The 23,517-nt window shown below is 45.5% G+C and overlaps 2 protein-coding genes across 2 annotated transcripts in view; both read right to left on the reverse strand.

The window, feature by feature from the left end:
• The window catches only part of Bpifa3 (BPI fold containing family A member 3), a 27,325-nt gene extending 21,465 nt beyond the window's left edge, over positions 1 to 5,860 (reverse strand). Inside the window, exon 1 of the mRNA XM_041670734.1 lies at positions 5,846 to 5,860. Within this exon, the coding sequence (XP_041526668.1) occupies positions 5,846 to 5,860 (15 nt within the window). The remainder of the gene's footprint in view (positions 1 to 5,845) is intronic.
• On the reverse strand, positions 4,855 to 13,738 carry LOC121460375 (BPI fold-containing family A member 2-like). Its single transcript, XM_041670735.1, has 8 exons — positions 13,642 to 13,738; positions 11,322 to 11,451; positions 10,569 to 10,676; positions 9,384 to 9,536; positions 7,069 to 7,150; positions 6,343 to 6,406; positions 5,846 to 5,916; positions 4,855 to 4,978 (listed from the first exon to the last, which is right to left on the reverse strand). The coding sequence occupies exons 1-7, from the start codon at positions 13,736 to 13,738 to the stop codon at positions 5,888 to 5,890; spliced, it is 663 nt and encodes a 220-aa protein (XP_041526669.1). The 3' UTR covers positions 4,855 to 4,978; positions 5,846 to 5,887.
• Between the last annotated feature and the right edge of the window lie 9,779 nt (positions 13,739 to 23,517).

Genomic DNA, 23,517 nt, shown 5'->3' on the forward strand with positions numbered 1-23,517 from the left:
TGAGTTAGAGAACCCTATCTCAAAAGGGAGCAGAATTTGAGCTGAAGAATTCCTCAAGGTCCCTTAGCAAGTAAAACCTGAAAATGGGCAAGAGTTAACAAAGTAAAGCAGAAAGGAAAAACATCCTAGGCAGGGTAAAGCATAGAAATTAAGGACCTAAAAGGCAGAGTATGTTTGCGACAAAACCCTTGGAGCAGAGGTAAAGAGGAAGTGAGGAAGCACCAATGTCTACTTAGTCAATTTCAGGACCATCAAGGGTAAGGGGCCTGAAGCAGAAAAAGCTATGGTGGCGCATACCTTTAATCCCAGCACTTGGGAGGCAGAGGCAGAGGCAGGTGGAGCTCTGTATGTTCAAGGCCAGCCTAGTATACAAGGGGTACTTCCAGGAAAGGCTCCAAAGCTACAGAGAAACCCTGTCTCGGGGGGGAAAATTGGAAGGACTGTTTTTTTTTTTTTTTTTTTTTCGTACACAAGTGGCAAGCCAGGAGACTTCTACTAAGGTAAGAGAGGAAACCAAGGAGAGGTTGTGAGCATGGGACTGTTAGGTTCAAAGAATAAAAGCAACAAGAAGACAAGATACTTGGGAGAACATCAAGCCATAGACAGCACTAGGTAATGCTTCAAGGAGGAAATGAATGAACAAGTAAATAAGTTAACGAAATTAAAGGATGAGACCATGAATAATTGCAGGATCTGACTTCTTCAAGAGTCCTACCTCCCTCAGGCCTGTGGGAAAACCAGCCCCTCCTTACATCCACCAACCTCCTACCTTCGCCCCTACGGTGCGGTTTGCATAGGAGCCACTAGAGGGCGGAAAGCGGCTGGGTTTCCCACAGGGAGGGCTTTGTGTGAGGCATCGCGAGGGGCGGAGCCTAAGGGCAGGCGCCCAGAGGTCTGACCCTGGAGAATGGAGGGCAGAGGGAGGCCGCGGAGTTGGGGCTGTTGCAGTGTTGGCTAGAGCGGTTTGGGAAGTGCACCAGTCAAAGATGGCAGCAGAGCAGCAAGACACACAGAGAGAGCTCCTGGCAGTGACGGGCGCTGAGGAGGATGGGCCGGTTTCTTTATTCCATTTCTTAATCCATTTATCTCCTTGTACACACGATTTAGCTCTACGCCACTTCCTGGTGCTCTTTTTCTCCTTAAAATTTTCATTTGTGATTTACTATGCTCAGCTTGCTCCTTTCCATTATACATCTTTAGAGTTAGCACTAAAAACCACACAACAGAGTTTATACTGTTTTTGAGATTTCCTTTGGCAACAGAATTAATCCAAAATTCTTCACTTTAGCCTCAGGCAGACTCTTAGGACATGAGGCAGCCACTTTCTTCACCAAAATATCACAAGAACAATCTGTAGGAAACATACTAAAATTCTTCTCCTCTAAAACCTCTTAAGTGATCCCCCTACAGTTCAAATAACTCTTTGCATACTGTCTTCCATGATTCTACTAGTATGGCCCACTAATCAGTACTTAAACTAGTCCCTTGCTTTCTAAACTGAAAGTACCAAAGTCAAAAGTTCCTCCAAACGAACACATGGTCCTTCTTCCATGCCCTTATATAGGCTTTAAGCAGAAGGTGTGGCCCAAATTAAAGGTGTGTCTTCCTGCTTGGAGACCTAGTTCAAAGGTGTGTTGTCTTCCCACCTCAAGTTTCAGATCACAGGTGTGTCCTCTTACCTCAAAGGTCCAGAATAGAAGCGAATTCATGGCCTTCAGATGAAGCAGACTATCTCTCACAGGTATGCCCTCCATATCTGGACTTTAGCTCATTCCAGACACCATCAAGATAACAAGCAAGATTATCCGTCACACTTTTCCAGGGCCACACTCCTTTCTCTTAGTGTTTCCTACAAAGTAATCTGGAGGTGTTGTTTGTACCCCTGGTCTTGCTGATGTCAACCACAGGGCAGGAGCAATGGCTTCTTCCCAAGTTACAAAGAGGTGCAAATCTCTTAGCAGCTGATCCGTCTGAGTGGCACAGTGGAAGTCTGCATTGTGGTCTATAGTCATCTGCCTGTCCACCTCTATAAGCTGGTAGCCCACTGGAGAAGAGGGGGTGCTGCCTGCGCTCCCCTGCTCTCCCTAAATCCTAGATAGCCTGGGTCATCAGAGTCTCACTGAACCCATCCACATTAGTTTCCTGCATCATAAACTAGAGAGACTGAGGGAGACTTAACCTGTCTTGGCAAGGGACTCTATTTCTGTGTTCCATAAGACATGAGAGTTGGATCTCATCAGGTATTGTATTCCCATGAGGTTCAAAGCCACAAGTTTGGGTGGCAAAGGAAGGGTTTCTGGGATCCCCTAGCAAATCTCTGCTAACTGAAGCGAGGAGAACTTCCAGAAGAACTGAGTGTCAAGATCCTGCCTGAGCATAGATGCTGAGACCTTGATCGGGGACACTGTTCCTGGTACTGTGGAGAAGGCTGAGATCCTAGCTGCAGATCTCTAGCCTGTTGCCGTAGAGCCTTCAGGTCCCACCAGGCTCCACCTAGCCCTTTCTGTCTGATGCTGGACTGCCCCCACCATCTTTCCAGGCCTCAGTCTCCATCTGCAAACACAGCAGCCCCAATGCTTGTCAAGCCCTCATAGGATCCTGCAGATAAAGGAATCCATATCTACCTAGAGATCTCTGCCCCAGTGGTCACTCTTCCTACAGCACACAGGGGCTCCACTTAGAGGCTACCATAACTTAAATGTGAAGTAACCAGAAAAGGCTCATTTGTTTGAACTCCTGGTCCCAGGCTGGTGTTGTTGTTTGAAAAGACGAGAATCTTCAGAAGGTAGAGCCTTGCTGAAGGAAGTTGGACACTAGGACTTGCCCTGGGCTTTATAACCTGTCACTTTTTTCTGGACACACTCCGATTCCCAGCTGTGGCTGCCATGTGACTAGCTGGCCTCCTGCCCAAGATGCTTTCTTTGCAACAATAGAATGTTTATTTCTCTGGTAACTGTAAGCCAGAAGAACCTCTTTCTTAAATGGTTTCCAGGCAAATATTTTGTTGCATCCATGAGCAAAATAGCTAAAACAGGTGTCTGCAGGTTTCCTAAGTAGTGGCATTACCAGGATCTTAGGGTTTCACCTAAGTCTCACCTTCCCAGTCTTATGCACAGTCCTCATAGAAACCCACCCCCTTACTTCACTAAACTTCATGTTTTCATATTTTCATGTTTCAGTTTTTACCCTGAAATGTAACCACAGAGCTGGCTAAAAGTAGCAGTTCACAATCATGTCATTGCCGGAGTGGGGTTGTCCTGAAATTTCCTCTGAGAAATAAGTTAATCCACTACTTTAAAATCTGGCCTCATTCAGATTTTAGTTACATGGACCAAGCACAGTCAGATTCTTCTCTTGATGTAGCACAACTGGCTTCTAGCTCCTTTCTTCACGGCTTCCTTCTTATCCCCTCTGAAACTCTGAAAGCTCAGGTCTTCCCGTCAGCCTCTCTGTGAACATTTGGATTTTCCCACTCCCATCCGTACAGTGCATTAAACCATTCTTAAAGCTCCGTGGCATTTCTCTAGTTCACAGTGCAGACTCTTCTGTGCATCTCTTACAGACATGGCCGGACTTCCCAGCCAAGTGGACCCCCTTGCTGGTACTAATTCTCTGCATTAAGTGTTTTCTAGCCACTGTGGTCAAAGTCTTAACAGAAAGAACTCAGTGCAGGAAGGGCTGCTTTGGATTCAGATTCAGAGATATAAGTGTGTCATGGTGGGGAGGATATGGCAGCTGGGGAGGGGGAGAGTCTGCTGGGATACCAGTTTTTGACATGTCTGACAAATCAGGTAGCAAGCAGTGGAACTGGAGAGGCAAATGACTGTGAAGACGGGTGCTCAGCAACTCTCTCCTGCTGAGTTGGTCTCAAAGGGCCCACGTTCTCCAACACAGGTTTGCCAGGAGATGACTCAGTGTTCAAACATTTGAGCCCATGGGGGGCGGGGCAATGCAGATTCAAACCATAGGAACCCTGACATCAAGGACTAGGCCAGTAGTAGTTGCTGTCCCTGAGTTGTAAGCTTATCAAGACAGGGGCTTCCTGGTAGAGGTGGATTATTCACAAATTCTGCCCCCAGAGAACGTGTTCATCTCTTTCATAGTACACAGGGGAAGTAATATAAAACACTTCAGAAAGATACAGACCTCCACACTAATTAACCAATGAAGTGTGAGAGCCTTCAACTTTGCCTGGTGACTAGGAGTGAGAGCTCATTTCTGGGGTCTCCTGGTGCTGAAACTCAGGGATGGCATTTTAAAGGCAAAACCATGATTCCATAAATGGTAGAGGAGGGTCAGTGCCACCTTAGCTCTGCCCTTGCTCAGACCCGAATGCCTCTGTGAACCTTAGTTTCTTCCTCTTGCCATCAGGATGCTGTGAAGTATAAAGACTTTTTAGTTGCAACCTCCCTGTCAATGGTGGAATCAAGAACCCTGTGTGTCCCCAGGATCTCAGGTGTCCTCAGGGAGACTAAGATTCCTGTAGTCTGGATGTGACATTCAGGAACTGAGTAGCAGTGCGAGGGTTAAATGAGCCTGGAGATAAAGAGGGGTGGAGAGGCCCCTCTGGAAGAGACAGTCAGGAAAGGCCACAGCCACCTGCCTGAGCCCGTCTTTCTATGCTTCTGGATCTCACTAGACAGGGTGGTCCTCATTCTGCATCAGTCTCCAGGGTCAGAATGAACCACCACCCAATTCCGATGTCATACACACACACACACACACACACACACACACACACACACACACACCACACCCTGCCAACAACTCCTAATGCAAGTACTGAAGCAAGTCACACACCAGGGTGCAGTTAGGGTTTTAATGCTGAGGTGGGAATAGCAAGGGTGGAGAGTACTAGGAGAAGAAGGAAGTCTGGGAGGGTCCTCTAGGTGGGCTCAGGCAGACTTTGTGCAAGTAGTGGTAGCAATTTCTAGAGAGAAATGCCACAGGGGGTCAGATGAAGCCACTGGAGACTAACCTGGAATGGAAACACAGGGCACCTGACCATTAACTGTTATGGCAGCAGCAAGAGCTGGCTGTCACTGGACATTGAGTAGATCCAGGAAGCCTGGCCTAACTATCCACTCACTCCTGAAGTGCCACATGGATTAGTCCTTGGAGAGGATAGGGAAATGTATAGATTTGTGGTCTTGTTCTCTCTTCTGGCCCAGGCCCTTACTTATCCCTTCCTCTGAATGGGAAACGATTGGTTAGAAACCACGCTCACAAAGCCAGGATCCAGATGCAGGCCACGGGCCAGTGTCTGTACTCAAAGTTCAGAAAACCCTCCTAGGAAGATAAATCATCTGGTAACAAAGATACCAGCTGTGTCTGGGTTCATGATGTGGGTTCAGGTTTGGGGTGAACTCAAAATTACAGTTCAGCTTGGAGTCAGGATCGGGTCTCACTTTCTCTTGTCTTGTGACAGAAACAAAACGAGCATAGCCCTGGCTCCTGACAGGCTGCTGTGCACAGGACAGGGTCTGCCTGTGGGTTTGATGAGAACTGCCACCATAAGTCACATGTTTGAATACTTGGTCCCCAGTGAGATAAACTGTTTGGGAAGTTTAGGAAGTACAGCCTTGTTGCAGGAGGTGTGCCTCTAGAGATGGGTATTAAGATTTGAAAAGACCATGCCTCTCCTAGTTAGCTCGCTCTAACTGGTGACTGTGTCTCAATACATGAGTTCTCAGCTGATGCTGCATGCCATGCCCCTCAGTCTGATGGTCGTGAGTTCTAACCCTCTGGGCTTCTGAATCCCAAAACAAATGCTTTCTTTTATAGTTTCCCTTGGTCACGTTGTTTCGTCACAGCAATAGAAAAGTAAGTAGGACACTGCCCATACCAGCAGGAGTGCCATGGCGTCCCTCCTTCGGCTCCTTCCTCTTCAGAGGGAGACTGGCAACTGTACTTTAGCTGAAAGAACCAAGTCATGATCAAAACCTCAGTATTTACCATGGGAAACTGAACAGAGGCCCACCCAACTTGTTACCTCCCTCCTGCTCATTCCTCTGTCACTTCTGTGACTTCAAGTGTGTCACTTTTCATCTAAAGTGAGCAATGACAGTGGCTCACTATACAGACTCTCTTGAGGACACAACGAGGTAGCACACACAAGACACTGAAGGATCACCTCCAGGTTCTGACACCCTTGGTGCCTGATTCCTGTTTCCCCAACAACCCTGTCAATCATGGAGACCTGAAGCCTCAAAAGAAGCCCCAGTGAGGGGAAGAGAAATGAAAGGCCCAACTTTGTCAGGATGCAAGGTCCCTGACAGGGACACACCCACAGCTGTTGTCTTAGCCCATGGAAGGCACTCCAGTCCCCAAGCTGTGACTTACAGAGGAGGTTTTGAAGAAGGTTTGAATCCATGTCGCTGAGTAACGATTGGAGCAGTGGACATAACTGAGAGGGAGAGAGAAACAGAGAGAAAGAAAAGGGGAGGGAGAAGGAAAACAGATGAGACTTTGCTGGAACACACTGCCCACCCTCCCCCAGCAGAGGGGCTGATTTCCAGGACCTGAGAACAGTTAACCTTAGCAATCTGGAACTATGGGATTGTATGGCCTGAATCAGAGCTGTCCCAGGCTTCTGAGAACCCCCCACCTCAGAAGTTCAAGATCTGAAGATCCGCCATCCAGAACCTTTATACCCCCGACTCCTTAAACCTTGAACTCTTGAGCCTGGAAATTCAAGATCCTCGGAAGGCTTAAGCCTTTGGGGAGCCCCAATGCCCAGTTCCCTGCAGCTTCTCATTCACAGGTGCTTAAATACAGTCGTTTAAATGAAAAGTGTGTTGATTACAGGAAAACATTAGCTTAAAGTACACGGGTGGTGTAGACGGGGCACACACGCGTGGAGCATGGATGTGGTCAACAGCTCAAGGCAGCACCTGTGATTTCTGCCTCCTCTCTCTGTAGCCCAACTACTGAGGGTAGAGGAGGTGCCCACTGACCTCCCGAAGAGAACTCAGCACCTCATAGGAGACAGTGTCCTGAATACACAGCCACACCCACAGATACCTCTCCTGCCCCCAGCAGGCCTGGCTCTAAGACCTGGTGACTTACTTGGTTTTGCAGCAGGTTGCTCACTACGTTTGTAAGGCGACCAGATATTTCATCCAACAATCTGTTGAGTAAGGCGCTTCGTCTGGAAAAGAAGGGACTTGCAAAGCTTGGTCAAGAGTTCGATATGGCCTAGAGAGTCCTCAGGAGGTCAGATGACACACAACTCTGCTCTGTGGTCTCAGTCTAGCTTGTTGCCCAGTGGCCCATGTCAGGATGAACTGTCACTGAGCATCTGAGCATCTTACACCTAAATAGCTGCTTACTCAGTACCTGGATGCTCTTCCCAGCCCTGACACAGTGTTATTCACTCAGCCTCTACTTACAGAGAACACTGGACTGAACCTTGGGACACTGGGCAATAACCTCCATCATTAACAAGTTTCACTGAGGTTGCCATCTCTCATCTTCATCTCTCATCCAGCTATTATCTCCTCAGGTTCCTATTACGAGTGTTTACTGGAAGGAGGGTTTGCTCCTCTTGTGCCCTCATAAGAATGATGGGTGGTGTAGGGCTCCCCACTAAGGGACCAAATGCTCCCCTGCCTTATTTTCCCTCTGGATGTGTTCTGGGAGACAGAGAGACTTTTTGTTTTCACCAAATTGTTCTCCGGGGCACAGAATAATGCCCACCTAACACTAAGTAGATTTTTGACTACAATAATGAGAAAATGTGGCCGAGAAGATAGACTAGTCTATAAATTATATCCCTTACAATCATGAGGACCTGAGTTTAATCTCTAGCTGTTGTATAAGAAAGAAGGAAAGAAAAAAAGAAAAAGAAAGAAAGAAAGGAAAAGAAAAGAAAAGACAGAAAGGAAAGCCAGGTGATAGCTAACACATGTGATCCAGAGCACTGAAGACACAGAAGGGGAGGTTCTTCAGCTGGCTTAGCCTACTTGGTGAGCTCTAACCACTGACACATGTGCATGGGTGCCCACACACTAACACCCCATCCCCCCAACACAAAATAAGCAAAGAAAAAGTCCAGTTAAATATACAGTGTCACACCTGTTCTGATGTCACCAACCTTTGATCCTAATCCTTCAGAGTTGGAAGGAGGCAGACCTCTGAGATTGAAGCTAACCAGAGCTGTACAGTGAGACTTTGTCTCAAAATATGTATTCACACACAATGACAACAGGGCCAAGTCCAAGTTCTCTGAAGGTTAAGAGAATATTCTTAGAAGAAAAAGAAGGAATCTGTCAAAGATCTTTTGAAATGAAAAGTGCATTGAGAAAGGAGAAAGGTGTTTTACATAGCCACCACTTCCTTGCAGAGGTCCCAAGGTAGGAAAAAAACCTATCTGAGCACAAAAAAATCCAGTGTGTTTTAAGGAGGGTGTGGGTCGAACCATGTAATGAGAGTCTTCATGGCCATGGAGATTCAGACCCCCTGGAACAACAATAGTTTCCTGCTGCTGCTTGACCTGGGAGTGTCCAGCAGGAGCCAGGCCTTTGGGTATTCATGCCAAAACTATGGTCTTGTCTTAGAGATCAGATCTTTGGTAGAGGGACATGGTTATCAAGATTAGGACAGAGGCCATCCCTCTGTTCCTGACCTTGTTCTCCCAGCCCCAGCACTTGACTTCCAGGCCATGTTTCCTCTCCCAGATGGAGTAGCATCACTTTCTCTGATCCCTGCCTAAAGCAAACCTACTTTTCCAAATAGAAAATTAAAGATGTAAATTTTTTTAGGAGCAATAGAAATCAGTGATAGAAAATGACAGGATTAGGATGTCAAGATTCCACTCTAGGGATTTTCCTGAGGGTAGAGATTACTTCAGGACAAGCAGAGACCATGCTAGCATCTAATTTTCCAAATGCCTCCCTCTGGAGGTGGATGTAATGTTAACATGTTCAGAAGCATGAGACACATTGACCCAGCTGAAAGGTACCATAGGCACATGCATAGTATGGCTGGAAAGGTTCATCCTCCTGCCTCAGCAATGGAAAGACATAGTCTATAGACTCAGTGTAGATCTCATGGTTCTTGAGAACTTAGCATGTTCCGGGCTCTAAGCTAACATGTGTATTTTCTCATATCTCCATCCCAGAAGCTGATAAGTATAGATCTCTACTGTTCAGACCCACGGATGTGCAAACGGAAGCTTCAAAAGATGAAGAAGGGACTTACAAAGCTTGGTCAATAGTTTTGACCAATAGCAGGGTATTAGTGCTGATAGCTGTGGCAGAGTTGATACTTGAGGCTGGGCCTATTGTATATTTTACGATGCTACTTCCCAAGTAATAGGAAAAGGATTAAAGTCAGGGGTCCTAAAGCCCCCGGAGAGCCTGGCTGGGGTGGATGAGCCTTACCTGCCCAACAAGGAAATGGAGATATTGTCGGTATCACTTGAGCATTGCCCTATGACCACAGTGGGAAGGCCAGTTTTGGCATTAGTTTTAACATTCAGTGAATTTATGACGTCCAAGGAAACAGCAACGTCCACTGTGGAGCCAAGAAGAGGCCTGCAGAAAACAAGAGTGACTCTAGACACAGAGAAGCCTTTTCGGGTTTCCCTGGTTTTCGTCTGTCTGTGTGGACACAGTGCAGGGAATGTATGGGCAATATCAACATTATCTGGATGATGTCAACACGTTACATATCCTCTACAAAATTTACATGCTTGTTTAGGGTTTCTCTATGCCATACTTGTTTAACATGTGTAAGATTTTTCCTTGGCTATGTCTAATAACAAAAATAATTGTTATTATTTTGTAGCACACATTACCTGTTGGCACTCATTTAAAATACTCTACATGGTTTAATAAAATGGCTTAATCCATTCTACTATTTCAAGACTGCTAGGAGTGAAATCACGCTCTATTTTATCAACAGCTCTGGGCATTGAGAGGTTAAATAACTACCCGGGGATGTCACTGCTCATGGTTTCACAGATGGATCTAATTTACAAAGTACTCCATTACTAGAGATTTAAGCCAGGGTCACGTGTGCTGGGCACGTGCTCTCTCTAAAGGAAACCCCTAGTCTCTAGAGTTTCTGTTGCACAGGATCTTGACTGCAATTTTCCTTTACCTCTCCTTTTAAATGAAAAAGATTAAAATTATATTACTCTTACCCGTTAGGTCTATGGCATATCTTTGATTTCCAGGTTCTTTAAGAGACACGAACTTGAAAATGAATGTGGCAAGTGATTGAGACAAAAACTCATGGTTGACCCCTTGGTCTCCAAAGACACATGTGAGTGCACACGTGAAGCTTCATACACGTGAGGATATATGTGCACCACACACAGCAAAGCGCATTACATGTATATTCTTTTGAAAGAAACATATATACATATACATTCTTTTGAAAGAAGCAATATGGCTTGCTTTCACTAGAATACTTTAAAGATTGATATTTTAGGCCTCAAATGTTCCTCTCTTTTACAAAGTAGGAAACTTGGGCCAAAGGCTACACTGTAGCTGGGAATTAAATGCATACTCAAATCAGCTACATAGCACTCCACCCCGTAAATACAAGGGACACATACTCACAGAAACACAGAGACATTCGCTCTGACAGGCACCTGCACGATAATGGCATTGCCATCGGAAGATGAGGAAGCTTTCATGTCCAAGAGGTTCAGTTCTTTGATCTTCACCCTGCACAAAATCCATACGTTATCTCTTGTCATTCCTCCCTGAAGCCTTGCAACTCAGCCCATCGCCCTCTAGTCATTCCTTCCTGCAGCCTTGTAACTCTGTTCCTCACCCTCTGGTCATCCCTCCCTGCAGCCCTTGGAACTCTGCTTATCACCCTCCTGTCCTACCACATCCTGGTCACAAGTGTGAGTCTCTACACTCTAAGGTGCCATGGATTGAGCCAGGGAAACAATAGTCAGCAGAGACAGAACTTCAACCCACAACTGTGTGACTCTAAACTCCACACTGCTTGGGACTAATGGGGTGTGGATTCCGGCTTCCTGTCCCTTGAAGGAACTTGGACTTTTACTTCTGGCTAAATGTGAAGAGGGAAAGTGTTATTCATAGAGAAAGGCTTTAGATACCAAGATGCAGGTGGGAATGGGGACCTTGTCCATGAAATTACAGACTTGTGAAAGCAGACACGTGAATTGTCCAAACTGGCCCTGTAGCCCTACCTCAGATTTACTAAAACTATAACGAGCCTTGCCTCAGAACTCCTCAGCTCTGTGGGGAAGAAGAGGCCTACCCATCTGTCTTTCACACTGGACTGCCCTCCCTAAGAGGATTATTCCCTTTTCTGGCAGCAAAGTAGCAGCAGCTTACTGTAAACCAAGGAGGTTTAAACTGTTAAGGTCCAGTGTTTTCAAAGCTTCTAGAGTGTTGTCCTTGATTGATTGCAAATTCAAGGCTTCTTGAAGAGACGCAAGATCTAGGTTTAGGTCCTGAAGGACTTCTGTAAGAAAACATTATCCATCAGTGCCACTAGGGAGTGAGCTCCCATCCTCCTGGTCTCAGGGAAGTCAGCTTCTCCGTGCCGCGTCATTCACTTTCGGCAACAGCTCAGTGAGAAAGGATTGCCACCATCTCCATTGTGCAAAAGAGGAAGCCAAGACTCCTAAGGTTGGGAATTGTGTCCACACGGTTTCCAGGAAGACTTTGTACTAATATATGTTGAGCATTTCCCAGCAAAACAACAGATCAGTTGAAGTTGATTGTGTATACCTGTTTTCAGGGATGACCTGAGGATCTGTCCCTCTTACTGAGATACTCACAGGGGTTTGAAAAACCTAGTCAAGCAATTAAGAGAACAAACTAAGAAATGGAAAAATCTCAGACAAAGAAAAACACAGAGGGAAAGTACTGCTCCAAACTTCAGTGAGTGCCTGAAGTAGGGGCCCCACAATGACAGCGTGGGGTCAGTCCTAGAAAAGAGTAATTGACATCGGAGCAGGAGGGCGGAGTTGCCCAACAGATCTCAGAGGAGAACCAGGGGAGAAATGCACAGTTGCCCTGTGCCAGGTGGCACGTGTGCAGAACTAAGGATGCAGGAGTCGAAAATATCTCTCCTATGAAATACAGCAACTGCTACCTCAGGGACAAAAAAAAAAAAAAAAAAAAAAGGGAAACCTCAACAAAGGAGTCGTGATTTAACATGACGTTTGAGAATTTTGATCGAAACTCAGTTGTGCCTGCTGTTTTCTCCACCATTTTGTAATCTCTTTCATTTCGTGTGCTTGTAAGACGGTTTGGCTTAGAATTGTGATAGCGTGTGTGCTTTGCTCTGGTTGTGTAGTGGGGTTTCAGCTCATTCTCTGGTTGTGGCTGCTGAACTCATACGCCTGTGAGGACTAACTAGTACTTGTTTCTGTACTGAATATCTTTAAGTAATGGTGAAAGATTTCACTTGTTGCTTTAAGGCTGTTTGTGATATATATGTATGGACATAATTTTAAAAAAAGCATTTAAGTATGAGCATATACAATCTGCGTTTTCAATGCAGTGGTGGGACTGGAGAGATTGGTCAGCAGTTAGGAGTGCTTGCTGCTCTTGGGCAAGACTAGAGTTCATTTCCCACCACACTTGTTGGATGACTCATAACTATCTGTAACTCCAGGGGATCCGACACCCTCTTCTGGCTTCTGGGGACACACAGATACATATGCATAAATAAAAATTAAGTATTAAAAACACTTTCAATCAAATTGATGTCATCACAGTACTGCAGCTTGGCTCTGTGGCAGACAGACTCTACCTGATATAATGACGCAGACTCTAACATTGCAGCTGGCATTGCTTAGAGAGCTCCATCCAGCCACACACTCCCTAGTAACCTGGCCCTAACACCCTTCTCTCTCTGCTACAGCTCCCCAGCCCGGGGATGAGAGGATGGCTCCTTTCTTTATATTTGAAAGGCTGAAGGCAACATGTGCAGAACTTTCCTGTTCCTCTAAGAACTGTTCTTCAGGGAGCCATGCCCTTCTAAGTCAGAGAACAGAGGTGCCGTTCACTAGACAGTGGGGACCTTATGGACACCTTGGTGATAACCGTCATTTCCAGCCAGTCAACACAGACCACTAAGAAAGCCGAAGAGCTACAAAAACATATGTTAACAGCTTTGACAGAACACTTTCGTTACATTATGTAAACCAGCAGTAAAGATGTAAAAAACGAGAGTAGCGTTGGGATTAGAGAAACACAAAGTGAAATGAACCACGTGCTCTCGTGTCTGATAATCCAAAGCAGTTAAAGGTGTCCACGTTGGTGCTTTCAGTGAAGCAGTGGGGTGGGTTGTGGGTGCCTCCACGGACTGCTAGAGACAGTGGACAGCGGAATACTTGTCAACAGCGACCATAATTTAAAATGCAAACTTCTTAAAATTTTGAAATCTCACTTTGATGGATTTATCCTGTGCGTACAGTGTCGAGACACTATTAGGATATGACGTTATAGCACCATTTATTTCTAAAAGGAAAAGTGGGTGAGGAAGGAATTGAATGGCCGCACGTTTCTTAGTGAGCCGGCCAAACAGGATAGCACCACCCCTCCCAGCAGCCCCTGCAGGTTTAGTGATTAATTTGTTCCTCCTGGGATCAGTCATCTAATAGCGCATTGATTGACTCATTTTCAAGACAAATTCAGAATTCCAAATTATTCAGGGCACTGGCAATATTACCTGAAAGTAAGGCTGAGGTCCCAGAGAGCAGGCCACATAAGACAATGAGGCTCCCAAGTTGGAACATCTTCAGTCCTGATACCTACCTGGTCATAGGAGGAAGAAGAAAAAACCAGAACCCACAGTGAACATCTGTCACCCTCACACTTGACCTTCCTACAAGACAGATGTGCTTCTGCTCACAATAGGTAAGAAATGGAACCGACAGAGATGCCAACCTTCAGGAGTAGAAAAAGAAAGTGGAGCCAAGTGCACAAGGGGATTTTCTTCAGTCCAGAGAGAAAATTGAAATCATGAAATTTCCAGAAATGGATGGAAGTGGAAACATAACTACGTACAGTTATGACTGAGGGGAAAAGTTGACTTGTTCTAGAGATGATCAGACAAGGTCAGGAAGGGAGAGAAACTTCCAAGACACAGCCAGAATGCAATGGGGTGAGACGTGGAAAGTCAAGCTGACCTCGTGTTCTGCATGCTCAATTTCTTTGTTCTTGCTGCCTTCTCGGCTCGAGGCATATTTCCTCTGCACTTTGTGACCTAAATTTGTTGTCTTTGTTCAATGAAACTTCAAACTTTCCTTAATGGGAGTTTGAGACCCCTCCCTGAAAATAGTTCAAGGCTCCCACTACCTGGTTCCACCAAGCTTGAGGCAACACTGTCCTTTGGGAAATAGCTATGACTTTTGTCACTATTGAGTCTAGACTCTAGGTAGGAGCCCTTATCCATAAACTGAGAAAAGTCATTGAAGAATAAAATCTGAACAGACAACAGAACCCACGTGAACCTAGGTTGTCATTATTCTGACACAATATTATCTATATCTTCAAATTTGTTAGAGTCCAACTTCCCTAACACACACAGTGCCTTCCCTCTGCCTTATGCCCCAAAGCCTCCTGAAGACCCTCATATGGGGGCGCACCGGGAGAACCCCTACTCACTGGTTTGGAGAAGGATGCACAGGTCTCTTCACGGTCTCCTTGGTTGCTAGGGGTGAGAGTGGCCCTTATATTGTGGTGAGAGAATGAGAAGCAAGTCCTGGTTACAGGACATTCTAAGGAAACTCCAAAGAAAATACCTAAGTTTAGCCAAGATTTTCCAACTCAAAGGTCACCCCGGACACTTGAGTGGCAGTGATGGATGGAGTGGAACTTCTGCTTAGATAAGGCCCTGAGCTGTGCAACCCAGGGCTGCCAAGAAGGTGTCAGTTTTGTATTGGCATGGAAGATGACCTAGAATAGATCAATGGAAGAAGGTTCTGTTGGGAAGGCTCCTGGTGTGTGCCTACACTAACCCATTTATCTCTTTGAAAACTCAGAGAGGGGAAGCGACCAGCTTGAGGTCATGGAATGCATAGGGTAAGAACTGTGGTTCTCAGGTAGCTCTGTCCAACCTTTCTACTCACCTGCCCTGTGTTTGAGTGCCCTAATCATCTCTCCTGGGCGGAGCCCACTGTGAGTGGGACAATAATGATGTCACCCTGCCATCTCACTAACTCAAACAGCTGTATTTTGAAGCCGCTTTCTATTTGATTTTGTTTAGTCCTCCCCGCAAAGACTGTTGTTTCTCAGAGTAGAAAATTCCTACAAACCTACAAATAAAAAGAGGAAAATAAGTGGGTTCATGGCCACCGGGCTGAACCCCGGGGAGTCTTTCTTCTTTATGGAGCCAGCAAGGATGGTTGAATGATTGACATCCTTCCTACCTTGATAGCAGCCATGTTTATAGTTTGACTGTGTGACCTACATGTGTCCACTGTGCAGAAGGCAGATGGTGTGTGAACTCACAAGCCAAGAGGGAGGAATTCAGCTCCCCTAGTTTAAGAGACTATACCAAAGATGCTAAGGAGAATTGGGACTGGAGTTTTCTAACTCATAGACTCCATGTGTTTTTTTTAGGGTTTCTGGATTCTAGTCCTCAAATGTTGGCTTTTTTTTTTTAAAAAAAAAATTCCTTAATTTCTTAAAGAAGAACCAATTTCTTAATTGGCTTCATTCTGGTAGTCCTCGCCAGATAATTGTGACTGGAATATTATGCATGAAGACAGACAAATGTGTACTGTGAAAAGACCTCCTTCATGGGTAGAGAAGTAGTCTATTATCATCAGTGAGAATCTAAAACAGTTCTGTGACATGGAGTCCATGCTTTAGGGTGAAAGTTTGTGTTTTCTTCATGCTAACCCGTGTCTCCTCTTGAATCAGCAAGACAGGTCAGTATGAGGACCTAAATGACACCTGTTTTCTCTCCAGAACCCACAGAACGGTGGAATTAGGAAATCACTTCTGACAGTTATCTTATGACCTCAACAGACGCATGGTCACACCTGTTTCTGCATTCACACATGAGCGTCATACACATACCGACACAAAATAATAAATAAAATCAAACAAACCTCAAAGACTAATGCTTCTTAGGTTTAATATATTATGGGCTGTGACCAAAGTTGGTGTCAGTGACAGAGACAGCCGGAAAATAGGACTCATGGGCGACCTCCATCTCATGTTTGTTGAGCTGAATTTCAATCTACCTCCAAGCCCTGTGGCTCATGTGCCCAGCTCTTCCCAGTGTGGACTGCAGAAGCACAAGCTTCTATGAGCAGATGACTGGCAATGACACCTGTGCTTTATTTGCCACCAAGAACTGTCCTTCCAACTTGTTCTGTTTCCCGTTGACCTTGGAAAGAGGTTCAGACAGGAGGAGGCTCTCCTGAGATCATTAGGCAGGATCTATACCCTGCCTGAGCACAGGAGCAGCTGTTCCTGAACATAGCCTCCGGGGGGCAGCAGTGAGCAACACGCATCCACCCGAGGACAGATGCAGACATTTACTGCTCACTGGGCTTCAGGGTAGATACGCTTCTTCATTGTGCCTCCTACGTGTCAGGAAGTTAGTTTGAGAGTTTCGTTTTCCAGTCAGTGGATGGAAGACGTTTCTGAGGCGATTGTTCCCAAGGTCACACAGAGGTGTGTCTGGGTCCTTCCAACTACATCAGGTTGAGGCCAGCTGGCACGGCAGGACAATTCCTATGGTTGTTAATCCTATTTCCTGTTTTCCACAGGCCCCGTTGTTTGAATTGGTCGCCACACTCTGGGCCCAGACCAAGCTGGAACAACACAGAAACAGGTGGGACCGCAGCCTTGGGCTGCAGGGCAGCTCCGGCTGGACCACAGCAACATAGCAAGCCCCGAGAGCCTGTCCTTAAACTCAGGTGCCTTCTGGGAGCTCAGGTAGCCAGAGCCTGCTGTGGCCTTGTCAAGGCTTGCTTCTGTGTGCAGACCCTCTTCCTGGCTGCCTGCCACCATGGTTCACAAACCCTTGAAAACCTTGTTTCCAGCTACGGGGTACAGAGCAGGCCAAGGGCCATGATGGAACTTCATGAAGAGAGGAACACAGCCTGGGGATGCTGGAGTTGGAGCTGTGACCTCAGGCCTGTTGCTGGGTCAGACCAGAGTTGTCTCAGTTGTTACACAGGTGAACAACTTGTGCCTGGATCTCCTTGGTAAGAAGGGCAGGGAAGTTCCTAGTGCTCATGAGGATGAGGAGGAGGGGATTTGCAGTGGTCTCGTCAGAGCCTGTCACTGAAACTGGGGGGACCTGGGTTCACATCCTTACTCTTCCTTCTGCTGACTCATGATTGGGATGGGGCTTCTTCCTTCTCTGTGATGTGGGACTGGAAACTGCACCTCACCTCCCTGTTCCCCACGTGCAGAGAAAACATGTGGTAAACACATGTAAAGGTCCTCACTCTGGCCAGGTTGTGCACACGGCTGACAGTAATGTCTGCAGTTATATTACACAGTGTAGTAATAGGAGCGGCGGGGCTGCATCCCCGGCACCCGGCAGCCTGCACGGCTAGCTTTACCCAAAATAATTACACGGAAACTGTATTCTTTTAAACATTGCTTGGCCCATTTCTATCTAGCCTCTTCTAGGCTAATTCTCACACCTGGAATAGCCCATTTCTAATAATCTGCTGTAGCCCATGAAGTGACTTACCAGGGAGCTTCTAGCCTACATCCATCCTGGGTCGAAGCTTCATCACGTGTGTCTGCCCAGGAGCGGGGAGCATGGCGTCTCTTCTGAGGCGTCTGCTCCCGAGAGGAGAGGTGTCGAGTCTGAGCTCACTTCCTCTTCCTCCCAGCATTCTGTTCTGTTTTCTCCACCCACCTGTGTTCTAACCTATGAGGGCCAGCCAAGCAGTTTCTTTATTTTTTTTTAACCAATGACCTTCCTCCATCATTTCCCCTTTTTCGGTTTAAACAAAAACAAAGAAAGGCTTTAACTTTAACATAGCATAATTACATATAACAAAACAGTTATCAAGTAAAAATTACAATAATCTTTATCATAACTAAGGAAAACTATAACTATAACTAACTGTTCTTAACTCCATCAAAGACTCCAGAAAGATACAATATTACCTAAGCAAACAAGAAAAAAGCAACTTTCAAACTCTAGAAATGACAGAGACATCTCGCTGCCTGGACAGTCATCCAAAGTTTCTCTGTACCGTCGGGGCATCTATCTTCGGCCTACAGGCCCATGGTATCCAGAGACATTTCCATGAAGCAGAACATTTCAAAGTCTGTTCAGTCACTATCTGTTGTGTCCTGCAGAATGCCTCGCAGACTCTTTCATGAATCAGTAACCCCGAAAGATCATCTCACCTTTAGGCAAGTTCAGTAGTCCTCTCTCTGTGGGTTCTCTGTGTCCAGTTTACGCAATAGTCCAGGCTAGAACAGTTTCTTGCCCAAATAGCTATCAAACTCCATAAGGATCCTCTTCGATGCCCATCTTCTTCTTGAAGTAGATTGGTGCTGCCAGGAGCAGAGTGTCTCATTGTCATGAAAAGTCCTAAGTTATTAAAACATTAAATGCCATATTCTGCAGTCTTTGAAAGATATGAAGAATGTCTATCTAACTGAAATGTATCTCTATATATCTAGAAAATCTAACTAACATGACTACAAGCTTGACCATTACTGATGATTATCCATTAACCTATTTCTTAATTATACATTACATTTTTTAATGAACTACATAATCACAGTATCTTAATCAATAGCAGAAATATGCATATACATATAACAAAATTGACCTTAAATCTCTATCAATAAAGCAAAATCTATACTAATACAAATTATTCATATCTATATCATATCCCCCTTTAAATGTTAAAGAACATTTATAAACCATATTTGGGAATATGGGCACAGTTTTTTCTCTCCAAACTGCTTCCTGCTGAATGGGGGCGTCGTTAATTAGGTCTTTCATGGTATAACCTGTGTGCTAGTTTCATCTCAGTTGGCAGTTGAGCGAAGCAGTTTTCTGAAGATGCTCACAGCAACCCTTCAGGAGGGCGTGGCCCATCATACCATATCGGAATAGAAGAAATGAACAGGGTCTCATCCTCTGTGAAAACAAAATAAGAAACTCCTTTCCAAAGCATCATGTCCTTAGATCTAAATTTCAAAGTCAAGGAATTTTCAAAATCTCTACGTTGGATTAGTTCAGCAGCATTTATAAACAAATATCTTTTAGCAGCTGTTGCTCCTTCCTCAGCATTCAAACAATTCAAAGAGAGCATAATAGCATACAGTATCAAAATTCTCTGTGTATTTTTCATCTTTGTGCACTTTATTTTAACCTCTATTTTGTTTATTTTTACTTTTAACTTTTTGCTTTTTGAGACAGGTTCTCTGTATCTTTGACCTAGAATAACTCTGTAGACCAGGCTGTCCTTGAACTCTCAGAGATCCGCCTGTCTCTGCCTTCCAGGCATTGGGATTAAAGGTGTGTGCTACCACACCTTGAAGTCACAGAGGTCTGTTTGTCTCTGCCTTCTAGGCACTGGGATTAAAGGCATGTGCTACCACACCTTGAAGTCACAGAGGTCAATCTTTCTCTGCCTCCCAAGTGTTGGGATTAAAGGTGTGTACTACCACACACAACAACTCTCTTCCTTTTTTTATTGTTTTTTACTTTAAGAACTTCAATTTTTGGTCTGCATATATTTTTAACACAGTTTAAACCATTTAGAAATTTTCTTTGTCTTTGAATCTCTCTTTAGTGTATATCTCTCTTTTTTTTCTGACCACGTGAGTCTTTAATTTACCAAGCAATCTCAGTAGGACTAAAGCCGTGGCTTTGCCGGCTAGATGTAGCCCATTCCTTAGCTTTCTGCCATTCCAACCTTGTGGCTGAGATACCGGCCAGAGCCGCGTTCAGTGACACAAGTCTACAGTGTTTCAAGGTCCTTGCCATTAAACAAGCTACAACAGACAACACTCAAGTCCTCTCTCTGTAGCCGGCCCTCCTGCCTCAAACAGTCAGAGTTTGCCCTGGAAGGATGGCCCAGAAAGCCGGCATTTTTAAATGGCGCAGCTTTTTTCCTGGTACAGCTGAAAACCGAAAAGCATGCGTTCAGCTTTTCATCAATACTGTTTAAGTGTTTCGTGGCAGGACCTCTTAATGAGCTGCAGGGTTTTGCAGCTAAAGCTGAGTCAGAAAGCCTCTCTTAGATGAGAGCACTTGCTTGCCTCTCGCAAGCAGAGTAGACCCGAGAAAACATGCTTTACTCTTTCCCAGGTTTTCTCATGGTTTCAGTGGATTCAGTTGTCCACACATCTGGGCACCATTTGTAGTAATAGGAGCGGCAGGGCTGTGTCCCCAGCACCCGGCCGCCCGCACGGCTAGCTTTACCCAAAATAATTACACGGAAACTGTATTTTTTTAAACATTGCTTGGCCCATTTCTATCTAGCCTCTTCTAGGCTAACTCTTGCACCTGGACTAGCCCATTTCTAATCATCTGTGTTGCAGCCCAAAGTGCGCTTACCGGGAAGATTCTAGCCTACGTCCATCCTGGGTCGGAGCTTCATCGCGTGTGTCTGCCCAGGAGCAGGGAGCATGGCATCTCTTCTGAGGCGTCTGCTCCCGAGAGGAGAGCTGTCGAGTCTGAGCTCACTTCCTCTTCCTCCCAGCATTCTGTTCTGTTTTCTCCACCCACCTGTGTTCTAACCTATGAGGGCCAGCCAAGAAGTTTCTTTATTTTTTTTAACCAATGACCTTCCTCCATCAACACAGCATGCACAAAGGGCTCTTGTAGTGCAGGGATCGGCTGTCAGGCCATCCAGGTCTGTGCTGGCTGCTCTGAGTCACCTTGGAAAGAGCATCTTTCACCTTGGAAAGGGCATCCACCTCTGCATACAGAGAGTCTCCTGGAATGTAAAGTACTTGTCTGTCAGGGCCAAAGACCGGGCCACAAAGGTCGTGGGATGAGTGTCTCATGCAGAGTCTCCTGGGAAGCATTGTCTGTCCCATGCTAAGACTTCATACCCAACATGACCGCTAATCCTAGGCATGACAGCTTCCTGATCCCACTGACCCCAATGCTTAAGCAATGAGCTTGTATTTGTTCCCAATCACCACTCAGCCCCATTTTTGAGCAAGGCCATTGAGACCAGAGAGGCCAAGCAATATGGTTGGGGGTCATATAGAAACCAGGCTTAGATGCAGGTTAGAGGATCTGTTCCTTAGAATTCCCTTACCCATAAGGCCCTAGGTCCTCTTCACAGACAAGACAGCATGAACCAGCCTGAATCACCAGCCATCAATGCAATGTCTTTTGCAATATTGCAACTTTTCTTGTGCCAAGATACAACCAAGCTGTGATGTTTTTTGAAAAAGAGAGAAAGAGCACACACGAGAGTGAAAGGCAGACAGACAGACAGACAGACAGACACACACACACACACACACACACAGAGAGAGAGAGAGAGAGAGAGAGAGAGAGAGAGAGAGAGAGAGAGAGAATCCATTCCCTTTACCAACAACGGGTAGGTCTTTGCATATTAGAAAAGCAAAAATGATATGTTCAAACACCATCATTTTATCACGGCTGAAAGAGACAGTGAACTCTATAATGTTAGTGTCTGAAGATTTTTATTTCACTTTCAGCAATGTTGACACTTTCAGGCGACTTGTTATTTGTTTACCTATAATAATGTCCCTTGGGCAAAGAGCACTTATTACTGTGCAGAGCACCAGGATTTGATTCCAAAACCCAAATAGCATCTCACAATTGCCTCTAGTTAGGATCCTAGGGAATTCAAACCTTCCTCTGACCTCCTCAGGGAACTGCACACACATGATGCACATAAACTCATGCAAGCAAAGACACTTACACACAAAATAAATAAATCTTAAAAGCAAAAAATGAAACATTGCTCTAAGTCTTGGTCTCGAATCTGGGTTACAAAAAACCGTTCAAGCCTTGGTCTGGGAGATGGTAACTAAAAAAGGGTATTGCCCACACTTGACTGGTATTTGCTTCCTCTTGTTCAGTGGAATGTTCCCTGAGAAATTGCTGAAAGATTTAAAGAAACCAGAAAGTTGACCTCGAAAGACTTCTTAGATGGGTCTGTGTTCTCTGAGCTGCTGTATGTCTGAGTGTCTTACTTTTTCATCTTTGTCTCTAAAGCTGGCACCTGAGCTACAGTTGGGGACAAGTGTTTGTGGGGGCAGGGAATTTTCTTTGGGTCTTGCCAGCTGTGGGGAACTGGGCAGGACATAAACCCCAACAAGCAGGCCCTCATGTAACAAAGCATTGTTAGTTTTATAAGTTAGTTTAGATTGAAAGGCCACACTGTTTGATGAGCTATCATCTCTTCTAAACAAGAGGTCTCTCTTGTTCAGATATAATCTTCATAATACTTAATTAATGGTTTCTCCTGAAAATTTTGTTTTATCTGTTTAATTGTTCTGGGGAGGAGTTTCCCCCAACAGTAAAAGGGAACAGTTAAACCAAGTTTGACATGGGGGCTTGCAAGAGGCACCCAAGTTATTTAGTGATGGCAAAGAGCATTGTAGATTCAAATCATAGAAGCCGTGGAAGGACCAAACCAACAGTTACTGTCTCTGGGTTGTAGGTAGGTTTATCCAACAGAGGCTTTATGGAGAAGGTGGAATGTCCACAAATTCTGCTCCCAAAGAACTTCCTCGTGCTTCTCATAGCCCATAGGGGAAGTGATATCATCCACCTGAGAAAGATATAGACCTCAACACTAATTAACCAATGAAGAGTGTAAGAGTCCTTTAATTTTGGCTGGGGACTAGGAGTGAGCTCATGCCTGGGGTCTTCTGGTGCTGAAGCTCAGGAATAGCGTTTTAAAGGCAAAGCCATAATTATGTAAATGAGGGTCGATGTCATCCTGGCTCTGGCTCTTGCTCACTGTGTGACCTGGCTGAATCACTTTGCTTCGGTGAACCTCAGTTTCATCTTCATGTCATCAGGATGTAGAAAAGTATTAAGACCACTCTAGTGCCAGCCTCCCCGACTAGAGTGGAATCAGGAACTGCTGGGTGTTGCCAAGATCCATGGCATCTCCAGGGAGACTAAGATTCCTATATATCACTCTGATATCCAGTAATGGAGTAGCAATGGAGGACTAATAAGTGAGGCCGGAGACCGTAAGAGCTTGAGATGCTCTTAGGACGAGACAGGAAGGAAAGACCATAGCCACCCGAACTTGTCTGTCCGTGCTTCTGGGTCTCATTGAGCAGGGTGGTCCTCATTCTACCCCAGTCCTCAGGACCATAGAGGCGACATGGCAAAGCTCTGAGTAAAGTTGTGACCGAAGGTAATCCAGTCCCACTGCCTGGCTAGCACACAGCACATGTCAATACACAGTTACGCATGTATGACTGGTGGCTGGGGTCCCGCTGCACTTACACCGCGGCTTTGTGGCTACTCTCTCCATGTTTCCACCACACTTTCCATAAAAGAGAGCTGTGATGAGGGCCCTAATGGGCCTTCCAGCTCTGGATTTGCTTCATCCACTAAGCTGCA

The sequence above is a fragment of the Microtus oregoni genome, unplaced genomic scaffold (assembly GCF_018167655.1).
Source record: "Microtus oregoni isolate MIOR12 unplaced genomic scaffold, Mior012 000020F_ref0000438, whole genome shotgun sequence".
Classification (NCBI taxonomy): Eukaryota; Metazoa; Chordata; class Mammalia; order Rodentia; family Cricetidae; genus Microtus; species Microtus oregoni.